The sequence below is a fragment of the Eretmochelys imbricata genome, chromosome 1 (assembly GCF_965152235.1).
Source record: "Eretmochelys imbricata isolate rEreImb1 chromosome 1, rEreImb1.hap1, whole genome shotgun sequence".
Lineage (NCBI taxonomy): Eukaryota > Metazoa > Chordata > Testudines > Cheloniidae > Eretmochelys > Eretmochelys imbricata.
Genome location: NC_135572.1, coordinates 191,169,712 through 191,188,992, shown reverse-complemented (window position 1 = coordinate 191,188,992; position 19,281 = coordinate 191,169,712). Strand labels below are relative to the sequence as shown.

Genomic DNA, 19,281 nt, shown 5'->3' with positions numbered 1-19,281 from the left:
CATACCTTGATACTCTGTAGGCTGTACTATGGATCCAAGGAAAAGGGACAAGTGTGTCAGAGGAAAAAAGTAACACAAATGTGTTTACTGTAATGCTTTGCTCATCATTCCTGATTGAAAGCTAGATTGTGCAGCTGTTACTCATATTGGTGAGCCCTCATTAATGGCAGGTAACCTCTCTGGCTTCAGAGGGACTACTTGTGTGAATAAGGGCTCACCACCATGAGGCAGGGGTGCACAGTCTAGCTCTAAAGCAAGGGTGGGCAAACTTTTTGGCCCAAGGGCCACATCGGGGTTGAGAAACTGTATGGAGGGCAGGGTAGGGAAGGCTGTGCGTCCCCAAACAGCCTGGCCCCCTCCCACTTCCCACCCCCTGACTGCCCTCCTCACAACCCATGAACCATCCAACCCTCCTTGTCCCCTGATCGCCCCCTCCTGGGACCCCACCCCCATCCAACCTCCCCGTCCCCTTACCATGCCGCTCAGAGGAGCAGGAGCTCGCAGCTGCGCTGCCCGGCTGGAGCCAGCCACACCGCCGCGCTCCCCGGCAGAAGCGGCAGGCCAAAGCGTTGGCAGGGCGGTGAGGTGAGGCTGCGGGGTAGGGGCCGGGGACTAGCCTCCCCAGCCGGGAGCTCAGAGACTGGGCAGGATGGTCCCGTGGGCCAGATGTGGCCCACGGGCTGTAGTTTGCCCACCTCTGCTCTAAAAGATTAAAAGTATACGAACAGGCTCCATTCAACCAACTTGTGAGCCTGCATTTGTCAGACTGCAGTATTGCAATGGGCTTATATACGAGTCATGGTGTCATTGATTATTTGTGTCCACAAAAGTACATGCACTAACCAGGAGCCCAGTGAAAGCCAGCCTAAAAGTCTGTCCCTTTACATCCTCTCACGATGGTATCCGTACCAGATAGTGCAGCTCAACAGAAAAATTTTGACTAGTAAAGAAATGCAATACTAGGATGAGGTAAGCTATTTTCTTGCCAAAATGCCATCAAATTTTTCTACTAACTATATTAACGCATGCCCTTTACCTGGAATTTTATTCCAAAATAAAGACTTAAATCTATAGTCAATAAAAAGGCCTTTGTGCTACACCCAGCAAGTAAGTATAGTGATGCAATGCCACACAAGGCTTTCCCCATATAAAGAGCAGGATGACTAGATAGCCAGTGTGAAAAATCGGGACGGGGGTGGGAGGTAATAGGTGCCTATAGAAGAGAAAGTCCCCATATTTGGGGCTGTCCCTGTAAAATCTGGACATCTGATCATCCTCATAAAGAGCATCTTCAGAATTCATTAACATTTTCCTTTCAAGTGAAGGAAACCAAAACTCAGAGAGTGAAATCCATCCAAAGCCACAGATTTTCACAGACTGGGTTTCCAGCTAAGAATGTTAACTGCCCCTTGCATTCTAGAAATTTGACTTGGGCTATGAAAATGGTTTAAGTCTGGGATTTGTGACCCAAACCCAGGTTTCATTAATTAACTAGCCTGGAGTCATGTAAAAAGGTTAGCACAACCCTAGATTTGGGCATATCAATTGGAATCAAACATGCATCAGATGGGAGAATTTGGCTCGAAATAGGAGGAGAAAATTTAAAGGGACAGTAGCTATAGTTCAGCCTAACTTCTCTAATTGGTAGTATCCAAACATAATTTCCTTACATACGATGGTATTTTAAGTGTATTTTCTTACCCTTGCAGTCCTGTTTGTTTGGAAGCATGTAGTATCCATCATCACAAAAACAGCCGTAGCTTCCAGGAAAATTAGCACACCTGTGGCTACAACCGCCATTTTTATTTGCTGGGTCTTCACATTCATTTACATCTAGAAGATATAACAGAATATATCCATGTTCACACCCTATACACTATTGTAGTAATTTCTGTACAAGTCATGTCTTGTGAAGTATCATTTAAAAACTCACAATTTCCTGGTCACTAATATCATGGCAGTAGCGTTATATGTGAAGTTATAAACTGAAATCATGACTAAAAATGTATTTTCCAGATAAATTTGGAGAGTGGTCAGATCAGGCCCTTGGAGACAAAAGGCAAGCCGATGCCTCAGCCAGGTGCACACAAGACTGATGGACAATTACCAGCAAAGTGGCCAACTTTGGCAGGGAAGAGGGTAGGGGCAAAAATCTACATCTTAGCAAAGAAACAGCATGGAGTTTCCTTCGACACAGGTGAGAGAACTTTGCTTTGAATCTAATATAGTTTGTTAAGTTAGTCACCAGTAGCAGTTTATCTTTATTTTTCTTGTAAACATGTCTGACTTATCTTTCATTACTTGTACTCACTTAAGATCTCGCTCTCTCTTTGAAGTTAATAAACTTGCTTTACTGTTTTATCTAATCCAGTGTGTTCATATTGAATTATCTGGGTAACTTCATTTGGGGTAAAAAGTTGTACATGTAATTCCCTTAAAGGAATAATGGACTCAATGTATCTGTACTGTCTGTTACACAGGGCTTTGGAGCGGAGCCCAGAGCTGGAGCATGGAGCAGCTCCGGAGCAGTGGAGCTGCAGGTTTTTGCCTGGAGCTGGAGCGGAGCCGGAGCACAGCTCAAAAGCCCAGTCTGTCCAGGAGAGGGCTGAGCAGTACAGGACATATATTTCTGAGGGGAAATCTGAGACTGGGAGTGTGTTGGGATCACCCTGTGGTAAGCTTTAAGACTGATAAGAGCCAATGTGTAGCTGGCTGGCTGAAGCACATACAGACATAGCTGGAGGCAGTTTGTGAGCAGTCCAAGTTAGAGGCTACAGCAGCAAGGCATTGTGAAGGACATGCCTGTCCCCGGATTACAGACCTGGAGTGACACAGCAACTCATTGGTCTGTATTGTGCCCTGGTATGTCACAGAAGGGAAATGGGGGGGAGGGGAGCCCAAAAAATCTTAATCTAAGAGAGACTATTTGCTGCCTCCTTTATCTATTTAAAGATATGGTACTGTTAATAATGCTCTAATTTCAGCCATAGTAACAGTTACTACCACCATAGTCACAAAATGGATTGTACCTTCTTCACATCTCTCTCCTTGCCAGCCTGGTTTACAGACACAAGTGTATCTGGCTTGCCCATCGATGCATTCCATATATCCACCTTCATTGCATGGCACAGGGCTACATTGGTTGGAAATTTCTGTGTGCGCATGGGGGGAAAAGAGTTCATTTTTACACTCCGCCTTTCCATAATCCTATTTCCTTCCTCCTTTCCTCCGATAGTCACCATTCACAAGAAGGAAAAAGCTTGCCACACAAGAAAAAGCATCCACATAGCACATGTCTTTTTATTTATTCTGTCCAGAGATTAAGTTACCTCAAAAGTTACAATGCACTTTGTCCCCTTTGACAGCTAGTCCAAAGACAACATTACCAGTTATGGATCAGTAACATTTTCCCCCCACCAAGAGAAGACCATTATGAAATGAATGGCTCACGGGAATTGGTATACCGTGCTTGTTATTACTGGAGTACTTGTGGCACCTTAGAGACGAAAGCTTATGCTCAGATAAATTGGTTAGTCTCTACGGTGCCACAAGTCCTCCTTTTCTTTCTGCGAATACAGACTAACACGGCTGCTACTCTGAAACCTGTTATTACTGAGTGCAGACTGGCCCAGGTTGGTAATAGCAGCAAGCCACTACCAAACGATGGCTCTTCAGTGGCACAGGTAAATTAACCCAGAGGTCTCCGTTCAGTTCTTAGTGAGTAGCTGTCTGCATCAATCATCATCCCAGTTGTCTCAGCAGAGGCCAAGGTCTGAAAGGTTCAGAGACTAATTCCTTTGTCATGCTAGAGGTGGCACATTTGTGTGCAAGCTTACAACCCTGCTGCCTGCACTGTACATGCTCCATTGACAAACTGGAAACTTCACTTCCCAGTGCTATCCAACTGGCAGCTTTCACTAACTTTAAATTCACTTACAAAAATCAAAAACTGGAGCACGGAGAGGAACCGAGAACTCTCTGTGCATGCCTGCGTGGCAATGTAAAGCGAAGTGCAACATGCCTACCACAGGGAGAACACAGCCTATTGTTTTACCCTGTACTCCCCTAAGTTGGTAGGTATGTTTATATAAGTTCACACATCTGGGGACAAAGGTCTAAGGACTAAGTATAGTACAATAAAAAAGTAGGGCAAAACTCCCTGACTAAAGCAGGTGGATCTATGTTGACTTTAATGGAGTACATCTATTTTCACTGGGTGAATTTGGCCCGAAGTCTGTAAACTCACTTTTGATTAAATACCATAATTTAAAAGATTCATTCTTCTGGCCATCCCACACTTCAGGTCTATGGTTTCCTTTTCCTCACCCCTTCCTCACCCCCCAACTCTAACCAGTTACTTATATTTCTGGAGCTGATACACTCCTATGATCTTATTTCACTGTAAAATACTAATTGTGGTAGGGATGGGAGTATTTTGTATTATCTGTTGTTGTATGGTATGAAGATTGTGTAAGGTTGTTTAAGACATCGCTGCAAATTGAGCAGGTGGATTTAGCCAACCATGCCAGATTGCATTGATGTTTATCTTTGCTAAGAAGGCTTGGACTTCAATAATAGCGAGTGGCTTACAGACCAGGTTGGAAGTGGATTGGCAGAACGCAATTATGCTACACACTTGCCCACATTATGCATAGCTGAAGCCCAGTTAGTTCATATGAAAGTCAGGGGGACTCAAATTAAAAATGAAAGGATAAAATGAGGACACATGGCAAAGTTAGATGTAGGGGAAAATTTTCAAAAGCTCCTGTGTTCCATTTTCCAAAGTTCCAGGTATTTAGGCACCTAAAGATGCGGATAGGAGCCAGTGGGATTTATCAAAGTGCTTAACCTATGTAGATGCTTTAGAAAATCCTATTAGGCACCTAAATATCTTTAAAAATCTGGTCACTAAGTACCTAGACCTCATTGAAAATCAATGGGTCTTACATTCCTGCGTGCCTAAGTCACTTCTGAAAATAGGACAGAGGCTTCTAAGGGCCAGATTTATAAGGAAATGTAAGCATCTATAGATGCAGAGATTAGATATGTACTGAAATTTTAATAAGTGCCTAAGTGTCTAACTCATGGGAGTTGGGCACTTGTGCAATCCCAGTATGCGCTTATCTGTAACTTAGGTTCCTAAATACTTTTTAAAAATCTGGCCCCTGGGCTTTTGAAAATTGTACAGGTTATCTTTTTACTTTTTTTTTTTTAAACCACTTTGTTTTGGAGTTTGCTACTTTGCCATGTGGAACCATATGAGGATTAAAATTAATATCTAGTTGTCCTCATGGGAGAGTGTTCAGCAACATTAAATGTTCACACACCTCTGCAGCATCCTACCCTGCCCTGCCCCCCAAGCCTCCAATGAGAGAGAGAGAGGGGGAAGGAGGGGAATGAATGAGAATACACTTTAATTTGTGACTGCAGGCATGTTGGCAGAGTAATCTAGAAAATGCTCATCTGTGGCAGCGAGTAGTGTAATTATTAAGGATTCTTTTTTGCCCTCATTTCCTCTCAAGGACAAACATAGGGATGGGTGTTTAAGGATAAATATATATTCAGACTGGAAACTCTTTCAAAATACCTAGGCAGGGTGCTGTGCACTTGTGCACAAGCAGAGCAGGCTGGACACAAGTAGAGGAATGCGATAAATTTGGTAATGGGCTGATGCAAATTATTCCCTTGTGATTTTGGAGGAATTGTGTCCTTTCCACAGCTCTTCTGGGGTTGCACAGCGATGTGCTGTTTCTTACTGTACTTCTGAGGGAAATTTGTGCCATTGCACATGCACAGAATTCATGTGTCCTGCAGAATTTTTTTTTTCTGCAGAAAATACTTTCTGCCCTAGAAGTGTTGCAGTTCTGCCTTTCTCCCACCAGAGGCCACTGTGGCATCAGAACAGCCAACAGCATGAACGCAGCAGGCTGTTCTGGTGCCACAGTGGCCTCTGGTGGGCAAAAGGCAGAACTGAGGCACTTCTGGGGCAGAATGTATTTTCTGTGGGGGGAAAAAAGTTGTGTGCGCGTGCAGTGGCACATAATTCCCCCAGGAGTAGAAGTTCATCACAGTACCTGGCCCATGGAGCCAGATTAGGACAGACAGAGTGGGGCACACGGGCTTGCTGGGGGGGGGGCGGGTGTCACAGACTGCGGTTGAGAATGGCTAGTGGTGGGGGGACAGACTCAGGAGCTAGTGGGGTGACAGCATTGAGCCAGGGGCTGAATGGGAGTGGGGCTGCAGGGACACATGGAGATGGGGCAGGGGGCTTCAGGGACCCATCAGGATGGGGGTGTGGGATGTGGGGACAGGGATGGATGTGCCTGACAAATGGGAGAGGTTTGGGATCAGCCAGGGTCTGCATGGGGGAGGCTCCCCAATCCTGCCCCTCTCCCCCCAAAAAAACCTGTTCCATACTTCTCCCATCCACACCCAACAACCCTCCAGATTCACTCCAGGCTTCACTTCACTTCCCTCTCCCTCAGCACCTCTGTCACCCCTGACACCCTCAAGCCTTTGCACTGCATCTGATGGGTGCAGGAAACACAGTTCTGTATTGTAATTTAAATGAATTACTCCAAGTTCTAAATTAATATGCCTAGTAAGGAATCTATTTGTCAGGTTTTTTTACCAGAATCTTTTTTTTTTTTTTTTTGGTCTGTATTGTTAGACATACTTGCTGACAGATATTTTGAAATAAATTCCCAAAATAATTGAAACTGTCCTGATTATATTGTGTTATTTTGACAAATGAAATTTGAAGAATTTTAAAACATTGTGTGCAGAATTTTTAATTTTTTGGCGCATAATTCCCCCAGAGTATTACTCAAGAGTGAGAGTAAACTCTACTATTTTGAATGTAATTTTACTTTCTAGATAACTGTATTATGAGTTAAAATACTAGTTTCTTTTTTCTTACTAGGTGAACTGCTCTGTAGAGGGGGCAGGATGTATGCTTAAACCCAAATCAGTATTAGATACACCATAACTCTGTTTCAGTACTGTTTGTGAAATTTAAATCACAAATTCTTACCTTTAACACAGGTTCTCAGATCACTTGAGGAATCTGGAACAACATCAGTAATCCTGAAAATCCCTACTCGATGGGAGCCGAGGCAGCCTGTAAATACAGACCAACACAATCTGCTTATGGGCCAAACACCCATTTAAACTGAAATCATCACAACAGAAATTAAGCACTGCACCTTCAAAGAGCCTATTCTCACAGTTTGAGCTAGAAAACCAGTCAACACATTAAGGACACCTGATCACAGCCTCACATTCTGAATGGCTCAGTCAGGTTCTAACTGTACAGAACAGCTTGTGAGCTACTGGACATCAGAATTAAAAAGAAAAACACCCAGGTATTGCTGCTGGAGTAACTCAACTGATAGTATGCAATTGGGAAGAAATCCCTCAGTATCATACAAACTCTATGATAAAGTACAGCACACAAGGAGGTGTGGGTTTTGTGGGTTGAGGGGGATTGGTACTTACTTAAATATTTGGGATAAAAATATTCCTGTAAAAAGAATGAGAGAAGTTTAGTAAGTTTCAAGATAATTGGAATTATTATAAACTGTTAACTAGACCTTTAGTGAACAGTATTTGTGCTGTAATTGAAAAAGGAGGTCCATCAATTATCATTTTTATTCATCTGTGGAGTCAGCTAGGAATAGTCTATAAAACTTGCTTTTAGATTCAAGCACAGGCCTCCAGATTACCAGAGGGAGGGAGGGGCAGAAAAAAAAATAGGTGAGGAATCCTCTCCCATTATGGTTCTGCTCTCCAAGTGGGAGATTAGGATTCAGCAGGGAACAAGCACTTCTCTCCCTGAGTCAGAGAGGGAGAAAGGACCAGTCTGTCCCTTGCTGAGTCAGCACTCATTATGGAGGCCCCAAAATCAAGAGGTGCAAAATTGTTTCTTGTATTGCTTATGCCTAAAAGTCCTGTACAGACTGGCAGTCCGAGTCAAACATTACAGGCAGATAAGATCTAAAAGAGAAGTAATTTAGACTTTTCAAAGGAATCTTGCCTGTCTTTTTGTAGACACAAGTGCCTGATTTGCAGGTGCAGTCAGGTATTTTGACACCTAGAAGGAGATTTTCAAAGGCATAAAGACAGGTTTCAGAGTAACAGCCGTGTTAGTCTGTATTTGCAAAAAGAAAAGGAGTACTTGTGGCACCTTAGAGACTATAAATTGGTTAGTCTCTAAGGTGCCACAAGTACTCCTTTTCGAAAGACATAAAGGGCAATTAATGGGAGCTGGACACAACTGTCCTTTCTGCCTTTGAAACTCTCCCCCTTATATGGCAAGATTTTCACCCAAAATTAATTCTGGAAACAAAACTGCACCTAAAAATGACAGGTACTAAAAATCTAGCTTTGAACATGTATTTATATTTAAAATGAAATGGGAAAATATTTTGGGTTTTTATTTAACTAAGTGGTAAATTTTTATGTGGTAATTATTTTTAAAATAAAAACTATACCCTAACACTGAAAAGTAGCCCAATAGCCTGTGCTATTTGATCAAAGGTGGATCATGCAAACAATACAGACTTTATTTACAACCAAAAATAAGATAATTCATTTTCTAATTTTATATCTACTGATTAACATCCATTCTGTAATACAAATTTAATGTCTCAAACATTTAACATTGTAGATCCAGTGTGCTGTCCATGAACTCAGGCATTGAACTCTTGTATTTCGAAGAAAGTCCTTCAGCAAGGGTGCCCAATATCTTTATGATAAAAATGGCTGGACCAGCAATTTGTTAGGAGAGAAAGGACCATATTTAAAAGTTTTGTTCTGCAAGTGGTCTCTTTGTAGAATTCTCATTTGAAGCCAATGGGTTTTCCATGCATGGAGTGCTGGGAAATTTGTGCCTTAAATAGAAAAAAAAGAATGTACGCACAGCCATACTTTGTGCATCGGTTCTGTCTTCCTTAATAGGTAATGCACACTGGCTGGCACTCTGCACATGGAAGAATTTCACTCTTGGTCTGAATACTTTTTAGCCCTGCTATATAGAAACCTATACATTTCCAGGTTTTTTTCCTCCTTGGCACAAAACTGTTCTCCAGTTGTCAAATGCTCATCAAATTCTTACCGTTTCAGGATTATTTTCAAATATTTCTCTGGCTTCTTCTTTATTGCACAGCTCTTCAATGCATTCTCTTTCTAAATTTCCCTTCTTACTTTCTTCCATAAAAGAATTGGCTCGACGTTTCCTAACCAGGAACTCGGAGGCATACTGCTGAGACAAAACTTTGTAGAACCAAACAAACATTTTTCACATTGTACAGCTCAGCAATGTGGCAGGGTAAAAATTAAGTTAGAGTGAGGTGCTAGAACAAAAATCAGAATTGAGTTGGTAGTCATGTTGTAGCCATGTGCAGCATTGCCAGGCAATGTGGGAGAGAGGAAGGATATTTCAGGATTGCTTTGTCTGTGTGTTAGTTGCCAAATATATTTATATATATACATTATATATATATATAAAATCCTGATTGACATTTACAAGGGTTCTTAGATCTCTTTGTACAAAGCCATGCCCAGAGCATCATTTAAATGTCACTGTGTTAATGGCAAACATTGTTTTAATCCTGGGTATTCTAAAAAAAGGAAGAGACTTGACAGGCAGGATGAAAAATGACACAGAATCTTACAATATGTTAGAATAACCTGTTTTAATTAATTACATAGAAGTAAAGTATTCTGTGAACCACTTCTTTTATATGAGGCCATAAGTGCTTTTTTTAAGTCAAGACATGCCTGCTAATACTTCTAAAGTAAATACTTTATGAATACTTCACAACCTAAGGTGAATAACCCAGTACACAATGCAAAATCTCAGGAGATGATGCCAGTGGCACAGCTTGAAAAATGTTTGCGCTGATGTTGTGAAAGGAAATTCATGTCCCTCTACAAATGTTAGTGGAGATACTTACAGACAACTACGTATTTTACAGTTGTAATGCTGCATGTGTATCACTATTTACTTTTTGCACATCTGTCTTGCTATTACTACTGACTTTTAATTTTAAATGTGTTGTGAAAAAATTAGTTGGAGAAGATTTTGTTGTAGCAATAATCACTATTCTACTGGGACCTGATTCAAAGTGGAAAGACTCCCACTGATTTCAATGAGTTTTGAATCTGGCCCTTAATATATTCTGCACATGGTACTGCAGATAGAGCATCTAAATTAGACTAGGGTTTTTCTATTGCTGTATTTGTTTTTGACTGTTCCTAGTCAACAAGAAAGAAATGGATGAACAGACCTGGAAAAAGTCCAAGGTATAGCGGTTAGACGGTGAGGCTGACATGTTAGCTGATGGGCACCACAGTTCTATACCTGCATTGCACTAATTAGCATTTTCATAATTTACTCTATCAGATTAAAATGAATGTATGAAACCTGCAGTGCATAATCAGACAGGCTGTCCATAATATTCATCACTGTCCCGTGAGCATCAGTTCAGGCAGACGTAACTCATGGTCTGACAGAGGACTGTATTCACTATCTGAAATCCTGACGCACTAGCGTGTATTATGCCAGCAATGTGGAGCATCCTATTTTTTATGCACTGCTAAATGGACTAACAGAGGAGTGAAACTGATATGGTGTATTAGCAAGAGTGTTGCGTACCTTCCCACTGGAACATTTATCCTTTGCTATGGATTGCTCCTGGGTGGCATGCCTCAAACGCAATACTAACTCATCTGCATGCCTCAAACACAATACTATAGCTAGTCTATTAAATATAAGGAATGCAACTGAGGGGCTCACAATATCTGCATCAGTGGATATCATATCAAATTGTAGGCATCTCTCACAAGAACTTCCTCACTGTATTTCTTCTGTTTTTCTGTTTGTTTGTTTGTTTGTTTTTTCAAGGGCTTGTGGTTTACACTGAAGATTTAAGGTTGTGTAACTGGCTTCTACCTCACCTTAATTTTAACAAGATATTAAGGGCAGGATTTCCAAAGGTGCACAGTGGACCAGCTGTCCTACACCTCTGAAGTATGAGCCAGACTTTTCTGTCAGCGATCAGCTAGCAATTCTGGCTGGCATGGAACTGGCCACAGTATTTTATTTCTTCCACCTGTATAGTGATCCATTTGTAAATGTTACAAGACCAGTGAAGAAAAATCCTGAAGGGTGAAAGGATTGCACATACATAACTGTTAAGATGATGGAAAAGTTTTCCCCATGAAGGAAAGTTCATGTTGTGAAAAAACATCCCGCATGTGTGAAACCTTTATGCTTAATCTGTGCCACCTTGTATTTAACTCAGCCACTCTGGTATCTTTCTCCAGACCTTAAGAGGAGCTCTGTGAAGCTCAAAAGCTTGTCTGTTGTACCAGAAGTTGGTCCAATAAAATATATTACCTTGCCTATCTTGTCTCTCTCTAATCAAAGATGACCATTTGAGCCATCCATAAAGATAGAGTGGTGCAGCAGCTTTGCACGTAGAGGGACAAAAAGTATTGGCTGAAAGAGATCAAGACTCAGTAATAACAAAGTTGTGTATGTTAAGAATAATCACAGAGGGCTTTAAAAAGTTTCATGTGGGCAGATTCCCCTTAGCAACAACCTTCCAATTCCAGTAACCGCTACTGTGTAAATAAATTGTTAGGTAATGCTAATCCACTGCAACATTGTAATCCTGGCACTACAGCATAGCTGTTGTTGGTAGCCCTTCTATACACAACGGTTCGGTTACTTTCTTTTTTAATATATTTATGAAATGTTCCCTATTACTTTTAACAATGACAGATTGTTCACTTCCACCAAAAGGCCTGATTCTACTCCCTTTGAAGCAGAAAGGAGTTTTGTCACTTCTCTTTTTGTGATTTCCTGTGCTTCCTCCTCCCCGTCCCCCAATATTTTTATTGGAGTGCAAGGAAAGTGTGTTAGTTTATCTGCTGAACAGGCCTTTCTTTACATGCATTCTGCTGTTTCATTAAAAAAAATCCTTATCTCTATTGCATGTTTGATTACTGGAACTCAAATTATCTTGTGACTCTTTCAAATAAAAAGTGAATATAATAGGCCTGATCAAACTATAACTGAAGTCCATTGAGAATCTTGCTATTGATGTCAATAGGAACTGGATGGGCCATACTTATCTAACAATTATTTATCAGGTGCCTATTTAGAAATAGTACTGTTGAAAGAAATAAAAACACAGGACCAGATTCACCGGTTCACTCCATTTAAGCTTCTGGGGCTGCAAAGCAGCCACAAATCTGGCATAAATGGGCTGGTTAAGAAGGGTTTACAGTTGTTTTGTGTCACCAAAGGAGCACAAAGCAACCATAGTGTACCTGTGATTTGGCCCACAAGCACTAAAATATATATATATATTAAACATAGTGCTGCTGCAGAAAATGGAGCTAAATCAGTGATGTGGCTGCCATGTAGCAATTAACTCCTTACTTCCAAGAAAGAGATTTTTATTAAATGCATTAGTAATATGTGAACCAGTAATGGAAGCCCTACATACAGAGGATTTCCCATCTCCAGGCACATGAAAAAATAAACATCTTTTCATTTGTAATTCTTTCATTAGGCTATGCAAATTAGATACATGTTTTTATATGTAACTGAACATGTGTAAATGTATGTTTAGATCATGCAATTTAGATCCTGACTCTTGAAAACTGGTCCCAAAATGTCTTGAAGAAAAACATTGTTTTCTTTTGAACAAGTGTAACAGGTATTTGTTGTTACTCCGTTTAGCACTGACCGTTTACTTTTTGTCATCCATTATCCCAAATTAAATATAGCCACTGCCCTGAAGAATTTACAGTCTACTGCCCAGTCCTGCCATAGGACCAGTGCAGACATACCCTCACACGACTTTGGTGAGGCTCTACGCAGGTGCAGTCTGCTCATGTCGATCTGACTACAGGGATGGAAGCCTTTAAAGGCAGAGGCACAGACTGCCTCATAGTTAGGGCTCTACCAAATTCATGGTCCATTTTGGTCAATTTCACAGTCATAAGATTTAAGAAATCATAAATTCCATGATTTCAGCTATTTAAATCTGAAATTTCACGGTGTTGTAATTGCAGGGGTCCTGACCCCAAAAGGAGTTGGGGGGGGGGTGTCGCAAGGTTATGGTCGGGCGGTGTGCGGTGCTGCTACCCATACTTCTGTGCTGCAGCTAGCAGTGGTGCTGCCTTCAGAACTGAGCGGCCGGAGAGCGGCGGCTGCCAGCCGGGAGCCCAGCTCTGAAGGCAGAGCCGCAACGAGCAGTAGCGCAGAAGTAAGGATGGCATGGTATGGTATCATAGGTGCCGACTTCCTCCGGGCCCGGGGGGTACTCAACCCCTGGCTCCACCCCAGGTCCCGCTCCCACCGCCCAAGCCGCAGCCTGCCTCTTCCTGCCCCTGCTCCTCCCCAGGCCCGGCCCCTTCTCCCAAGTCCCCTCACCGCCTCTTCCCACCCACACCCTGCTTCTTCCCCGCCTCTTCCCACAAAGGTTCCACCCCCTCTCCTCTGAGCATGCCCCATCCCTGCTCTTCTCCCTCCCAGAGCCTCCTGCATGCCACGAAACAGCTGATCGTGGCAGGCAGTGAGTGCTGGGAAGGAGGGGGAAGAGAGGATCGGCAGGGCCGGCAGCAGGCGGGAGGTGCTGGGAGGGAAGAGGGGAGCTGGCTGCTGGTGGGTGCTACGCCACCACTAATTTTTTTCCTTGGGTGCTGTAGCCCTGGAGCACCCACGGAGTTTGTGCCTATGTATGGTATTAACACCCTTACTTCTGTGCTGCTGCTGGCAGAGCACTGCCTTCAGAGCTGGGCACCCAGCCAACACCTGCCACTCTCCAGCTGCCCGGATCTGAAGGTAGCGCAGAAGTAAGGGTGACAATACCATGACCCTCCTAAAATAATCTTGCAACCTTCCTGCAACTACCTTTTGGGTGAGGGCCCCCAATTTGAGAAATGCTGGTCTCCCCTGTGAAATCTGTATAGTATAGGGTAAAAGCACACAAAAGACCAGATTTCAATGGGAGACACCAGATTTCATGACCCGTTATGCATTTTTTATGGCCATGAAATTGGTAGGGCCCTACTTATAATGCCTGTGAATGAGGATGCTAAATTAAGGTTGCATGAGTAATGCTAAGTCTGGCATTACTTAAATTTTGACTGCTTGACTTTACACCCTTAATGTTTTTAATGTAACGTTTTTTTTCCCCGAAGGTCATACAAAATAATTAAAGGTCCACAGAAGGACATTTGGGAGATCCAATTTACTTTTTTCTTATAATACAAGAACAAGAGGAGCAGGACTGGCTGAAATTTGGGATTTTTGGTTAGCAGGAAATTTAAATATTTCAACATTTGGTTTTGTTCCAATTCAGAATTAAATGTTTTTTCTTTTTTACGTTTCCAGTGAACCAGAAATTCTGAATTTCATTTGTTTTGGCAATGCTGACCGAGGGCATTTCTGAAATGAAATATGCTCCCAGGGACCCCAGTAGCAGTTGATTAACAAGAATCATGTTGACTTTAGTTTCACCACTGCTGTAAAGCAGCGTTGGAACTGACAATAATCATATCAAGTTCGATCAGCAGCTGCCAGGACTCCCAGGGTCTGTGGCCCTGGGGCAGAGCACATAGCACAGTTGTCCCAGAGCCACCAGCCCTGGAAGACCTGGGGTCCCAAGCAGCCCACCAGGAAACCAGGCAGGTTTCTGATGGAACCCTGGCTGTGATTCAATGAACGTTTGGCAAACCCGAGATGTTTTCACAAAACATTTCGAGTTCAACTAATTGGCACTTTCTGAGGATGCTTTGTTTCACCAGAAAATTCCCAACCAGCTCCAAAGAGGACTGTTGATTAAATTAAAATTCAGCACATTTAAATTCAATAAAAGGATTTTTTGATGCAGGTTGTAACTAATCCTCCAGTGCTCAATGCTGCAGGATATTATTGAGAAAAATATTTTAGTTAAAATTGATTAGCCACTTATATGAATTTGAACAGCATAAGTAGTTATAGTACATATAACAACATTTATAAGGGCTGGCCATCCTCATGCTTCAAGGTGTAAACCGATCAGCAGCCATACACAAAAGCAAACTTTCCATGATGGTTACAGTATTACACAATTCTCTGCCATTGCAGGATGAATTCCCTGATATTACAGGGGCCTGGGGCACAGGAATACTTTGGTCCCTGCTACTCTCTGCCTGTGGCACATCATAGTTCAGTCACTTTAAAATGTCAGTTGTTGGGTTTAGGCAGGTGCTGGGTGGTTGTGGTGGCATGTGAGATAAAGGAAGTCAGACTAGATGGTCTGGTGGTCCCTTCTGGCCTTAAACTTAATGAATCCATGACAACAAGATGAATTATTGGGGATGCTTTTGAAAGCACCTGGCATTGGTAGAGCCAGAACTGGAATACTAGCCTACATGAACCACTCGGGGTTTGCACTGATATGGCAATTTGAATGTTATGTTATTGGAAAGATAAGTGGGAGGGTAATATAATGGGGGAGTAAGGGAAGAGAGAAAACTAAGGAAGAAGGCATGAACAAAGAAGAAAAAGGCATGTGAAAAAAGGGGTTTCTTTTAGGCTCTGCACAGAAATAAGGTAGAAAATGAGCTTTCGTCATTCTCTAGCATTTAAACAAAAGGTTGAATGGTAAATATTAGGTTTTTTCTGACTGTTTAATCATTAAACCGGTCACAAACATGCTTACATTTTAAAGATTCTAATTCTGCTAGTGCCACTAATTACTTCCCTGTGAATGGTCTTACTCTGGCACCAGCAAAAAAGTTCTGTTTGACCTGAGTGCAAACTGACCCCTCCCCCATTGCCTCTAGAATATTTTTCCTCTCTCTACATTAACAAAAGGCTATTTGGATGTGCCTTTTCAGCTAATCCACATTACCAGTAGCATCCTGCCGAATTTCAAAGCATCAGCTTTGAAGTTATGCTGCCCAGGCAACCTTCAGACCACAGTTATTTGACTGAAGAAAACAAATGAATAATAAGTCAAATGTAAAAATTGTACCAAAGCACTTTCTCAACATTAGAGTTGTATTAACAATTCACTGGAAATAAGTAATATTCAAAATAATGACCATGAGCAAAGAAGGCCCCCAACTTGAATTCATTTAGAGGCTACTTTAGTTACAGGACTGCATTTGTTTTTAGTGCTAAAAATGTCAGCAACATCAACCTGTTTCTGCCACAAAAGTGACCTCCACATTTAGCTAAAGCAATGTGCGGGGAGTCTGGTTTGCTCACCCGTATTAATGCATTTTGAAGAAAAAGAAAAACAAAAACAGCAACGCTGAAGCTCAAAGTTCAGGAATTGCACAAAGATGATAAGGGGGTCTGTTTCGTCTGTTAAAAAACGAGGGGAGAACTTAGAATTTACCACTGCAAAAACTGGAACTCTTGTCACATTTTCAGAACAAACCCCTCTCCTTCTGATGCCTGGGGCAAAACGAACTTGACACAAATGGGGGCTAATGGCCTAAATCACTCTGAATTCTGCTATCTCAGTGACACTGGATCTGTCCCCAGAAGAAAACAGGCAAGCAGCAAATTATTTCTACAAACCTACAAAGCAGTAATGTTTTTTCTACGACTGCAATCTAGGAGCCTGACAGATTAATAAGACCGCTGCCACCATCGCCTTGTTATGCACAGTAAGTTTCCAGGTGCGGTGCATAACAAGGGCTAAGGGAAGGAGCAAAAACCAATCTGAACTATCCACAGAAACAAGCAAGTGTGAACTTTGCCTAAGTTTTGAAGCTGCTGAATTTACTTACATGTCCTGGCCTCTGAGAGAGCAATCACCACAACAAAACAAGTGTGGAAACCGATGCAGCGCCTGTCTAGCAGCTTCATCCTTACAGAAAGCAGCTGGAAGGGGCTACCAGGCACGTGTGTCTGGCGCGGGCGAGATATGGACAGACAAGGCGCCTTGGTTAGTACAGCGCCTCCGTTTGCTTTGTGCCTGCTGCAGCTTCTGAGTGAAATAGCAGCACCGCAGCAGCAGGGGATCTCGTGCCGGACTCCGGCCGTCCTGGAGAGCTGGGGGAGGGAGTGACAGTGGGGGGGCTGGACACTTCCAGGAAACGTTCCGGAGTGTTTCTCATGGAGCATAAACAGGATGCTCGGGGCTCCAGGGCAGCCAGAGCCAGGAGGCTGCTGAGCGCCAAGCGCTGGTTTACAGCTGCCCGGAAAACTTGCGGGGTAGGAGAGAAAGAAATTGCAAAAAGTAAAACAATAGCCTCCAAAAATTCACTCCTGGGCTTCTTTAAAAGTTCAGTTTCGTCAACCTTTTCTGATCTTAGCTCTCCCACCCAGATCTTAACTCTCCCACCCAGATCCAGAGAGGGACGGACACCCCGCCCCCGCGCCCCGGGGGCACCACACACCAGGTTCAGCTCAGGCAGACGCCAGGCACAGCTCCCCAGCCACAGACACCTCTTAGGGACACTAGGCACAGCTAGGGTTGCCAACTGTGGTTGGACAAATGCCTGGAGATTTCATCACATGACAATGTTTAATTAAAGATTAATCTTTAATTCCTGGAGACTCCAGGACAATCCTGGAGGATTGGCAACCCTAGGCACAGCTCCCCAGCCCGACACCTCCCTGGGGACACCAGGCACAGCCGCCCTGTCAGACACCTCCCTGGGGACACTGGGCACAGCTGCCCAGCCACAGACGCCCCCTCATGGACACCAGACACAGCTGCCCTGCCAGACACCTCCCCGGGGACACCAGGCACAGCTCCCCAGCCACAGACACCCCCTCAGTGACATCAGGCACAGCTCCCCAGCCAGACACCCTCCCGCCTCCCCCCAGGATACCAGGGACAGCTCCTCAGCCAGACAACTCCCCGGGGACACCAGTGTGACAGCCTGTACTCTTGTTTTCACCCCTTCATAAGATTATGATACATTTTATACAAAAAGAAAAGGAGTACTTGTGGCACCTTAGAGACTAACCAATTTATTTGAGCATGAGCTTTCGTGAGCTACAGCTCACCTCATCGGATGTACAGTGGAAAATACAGAAGATGTTTTTATACACACAGGCCATGAAAAAATAGGTGTTTATCACTACAAAAGGTTTTCTCTGCCCCCACCCCATTCTCCTGCTGGTAATAGCTTATCTAAAGTGATCACTCTCCTTACAATGTGTATAATAATCAAGGTGGGCCATTTCCAGCAAGTCCCCTAACGCCCCTACTCTACTTGCGCTATATTGATGACATCTTTATCATCTGGACCCATGGAAAAGAAGCCCTTGAGGAATTCCACCATGATTTCAACAATTTCCATCCCACCATCAACCTCTGCCTTGTCCAATTCACACAAGAGATCCACTTCCTGGACACTACAGTGCTAATAAATGATGGTCACATGAACACCACCCTATACCGGAAACCTACTGACCGCTAGGCCTACCTACATGCCTCCAGCTTTCACCCTGACACACCACACAATCCATTGTCTACAGCCAAGCTCTGCGATACAACCGCATTTGCTCCAACCCCTCAGACAGAGACAAACACCTACAAGATCTCTATCAAGCATTCTTACAACTACAGTACTCACCTGCGGAAGTGTAGAAACAGATTGATAGAGCCAGAAGAGTTCCCAGAAGTCACCTATTACAGGACAGGCCCAACAAAGAAAATAACAGAACGCCACTAGCCGTCACCTTCAGCCCCCAACTAAAACCCCTCCAACGCATTATCAAGGATCTACAACCTATCCTGAAGGACGACCCAACACTCTCACAAATCTTGGGAGACAGGCCAGTCCTTGCCTACAGACAGCCCCCCAACGTGATGCGAATACTCACCAGCAACCACATACCACACAACAGAACCACTAACCCAGGAACCTATCCTTACAACAAAGCCCGTTGCCAACTGTACCCACATATCTATTCAGGGGACACCGTCACAGGGCCTAATCATATCAGCCACACTATCAGAAGCTCGTTCACCTGCACATCTACCAATGTGATATATGCCATCATGTGCCAGCAATGCCCCTCTGCCATGTACATTGGTCAAACTGGACAGTCTCTACGTAAAAGAATAAATGGACACAAATCAGATGTTAAGAATTATAACGTTCATAAACCAGTCGGAGAACACTTCAATCTCTCTGGTCACGCGATTACAGACATGAAAGTTGCGATATTACAACAGAAAAACTTCAGAAACAGACTCCAAAGAGAGATTGCTGAATTGGAATTAATTTGCAAATTGGATACAATTA

The 19,281-nt window shown here is 43.2% G+C and overlaps 1 protein-coding gene across 1 annotated transcript in view; it reads right to left on the bottom strand.

Annotated features, from left to right (window-relative positions):
• Positions 1 to 17,143, bottom strand: part of PROS1 (protein S) — a 45,513-nt gene extending 28,370 nt beyond the window's left edge. The window contains exons 1-6 of the mRNA XM_077807290.1: positions 16,807 to 17,143; positions 9,116 to 9,273; positions 7,498 to 7,522; positions 7,034 to 7,120; positions 3,030 to 3,152; positions 1,702 to 1,833 (exon numbers count right to left, since the gene is read on the bottom strand). Coding sequence (XP_077663416.1) covers positions 1,702 to 1,833; positions 3,030 to 3,152; positions 7,034 to 7,120; positions 7,498 to 7,522; positions 9,116 to 9,273; positions 16,807 to 17,143 — 862 coding nt within the window. The remainder of the gene's footprint in view (positions 1 to 1,701; positions 1,834 to 3,029; positions 3,153 to 7,033; positions 7,121 to 7,497; positions 7,523 to 9,115; positions 9,274 to 16,806) is intronic.
• Between the last annotated feature and the right edge of the window lie 2,138 nt (positions 17,144 to 19,281).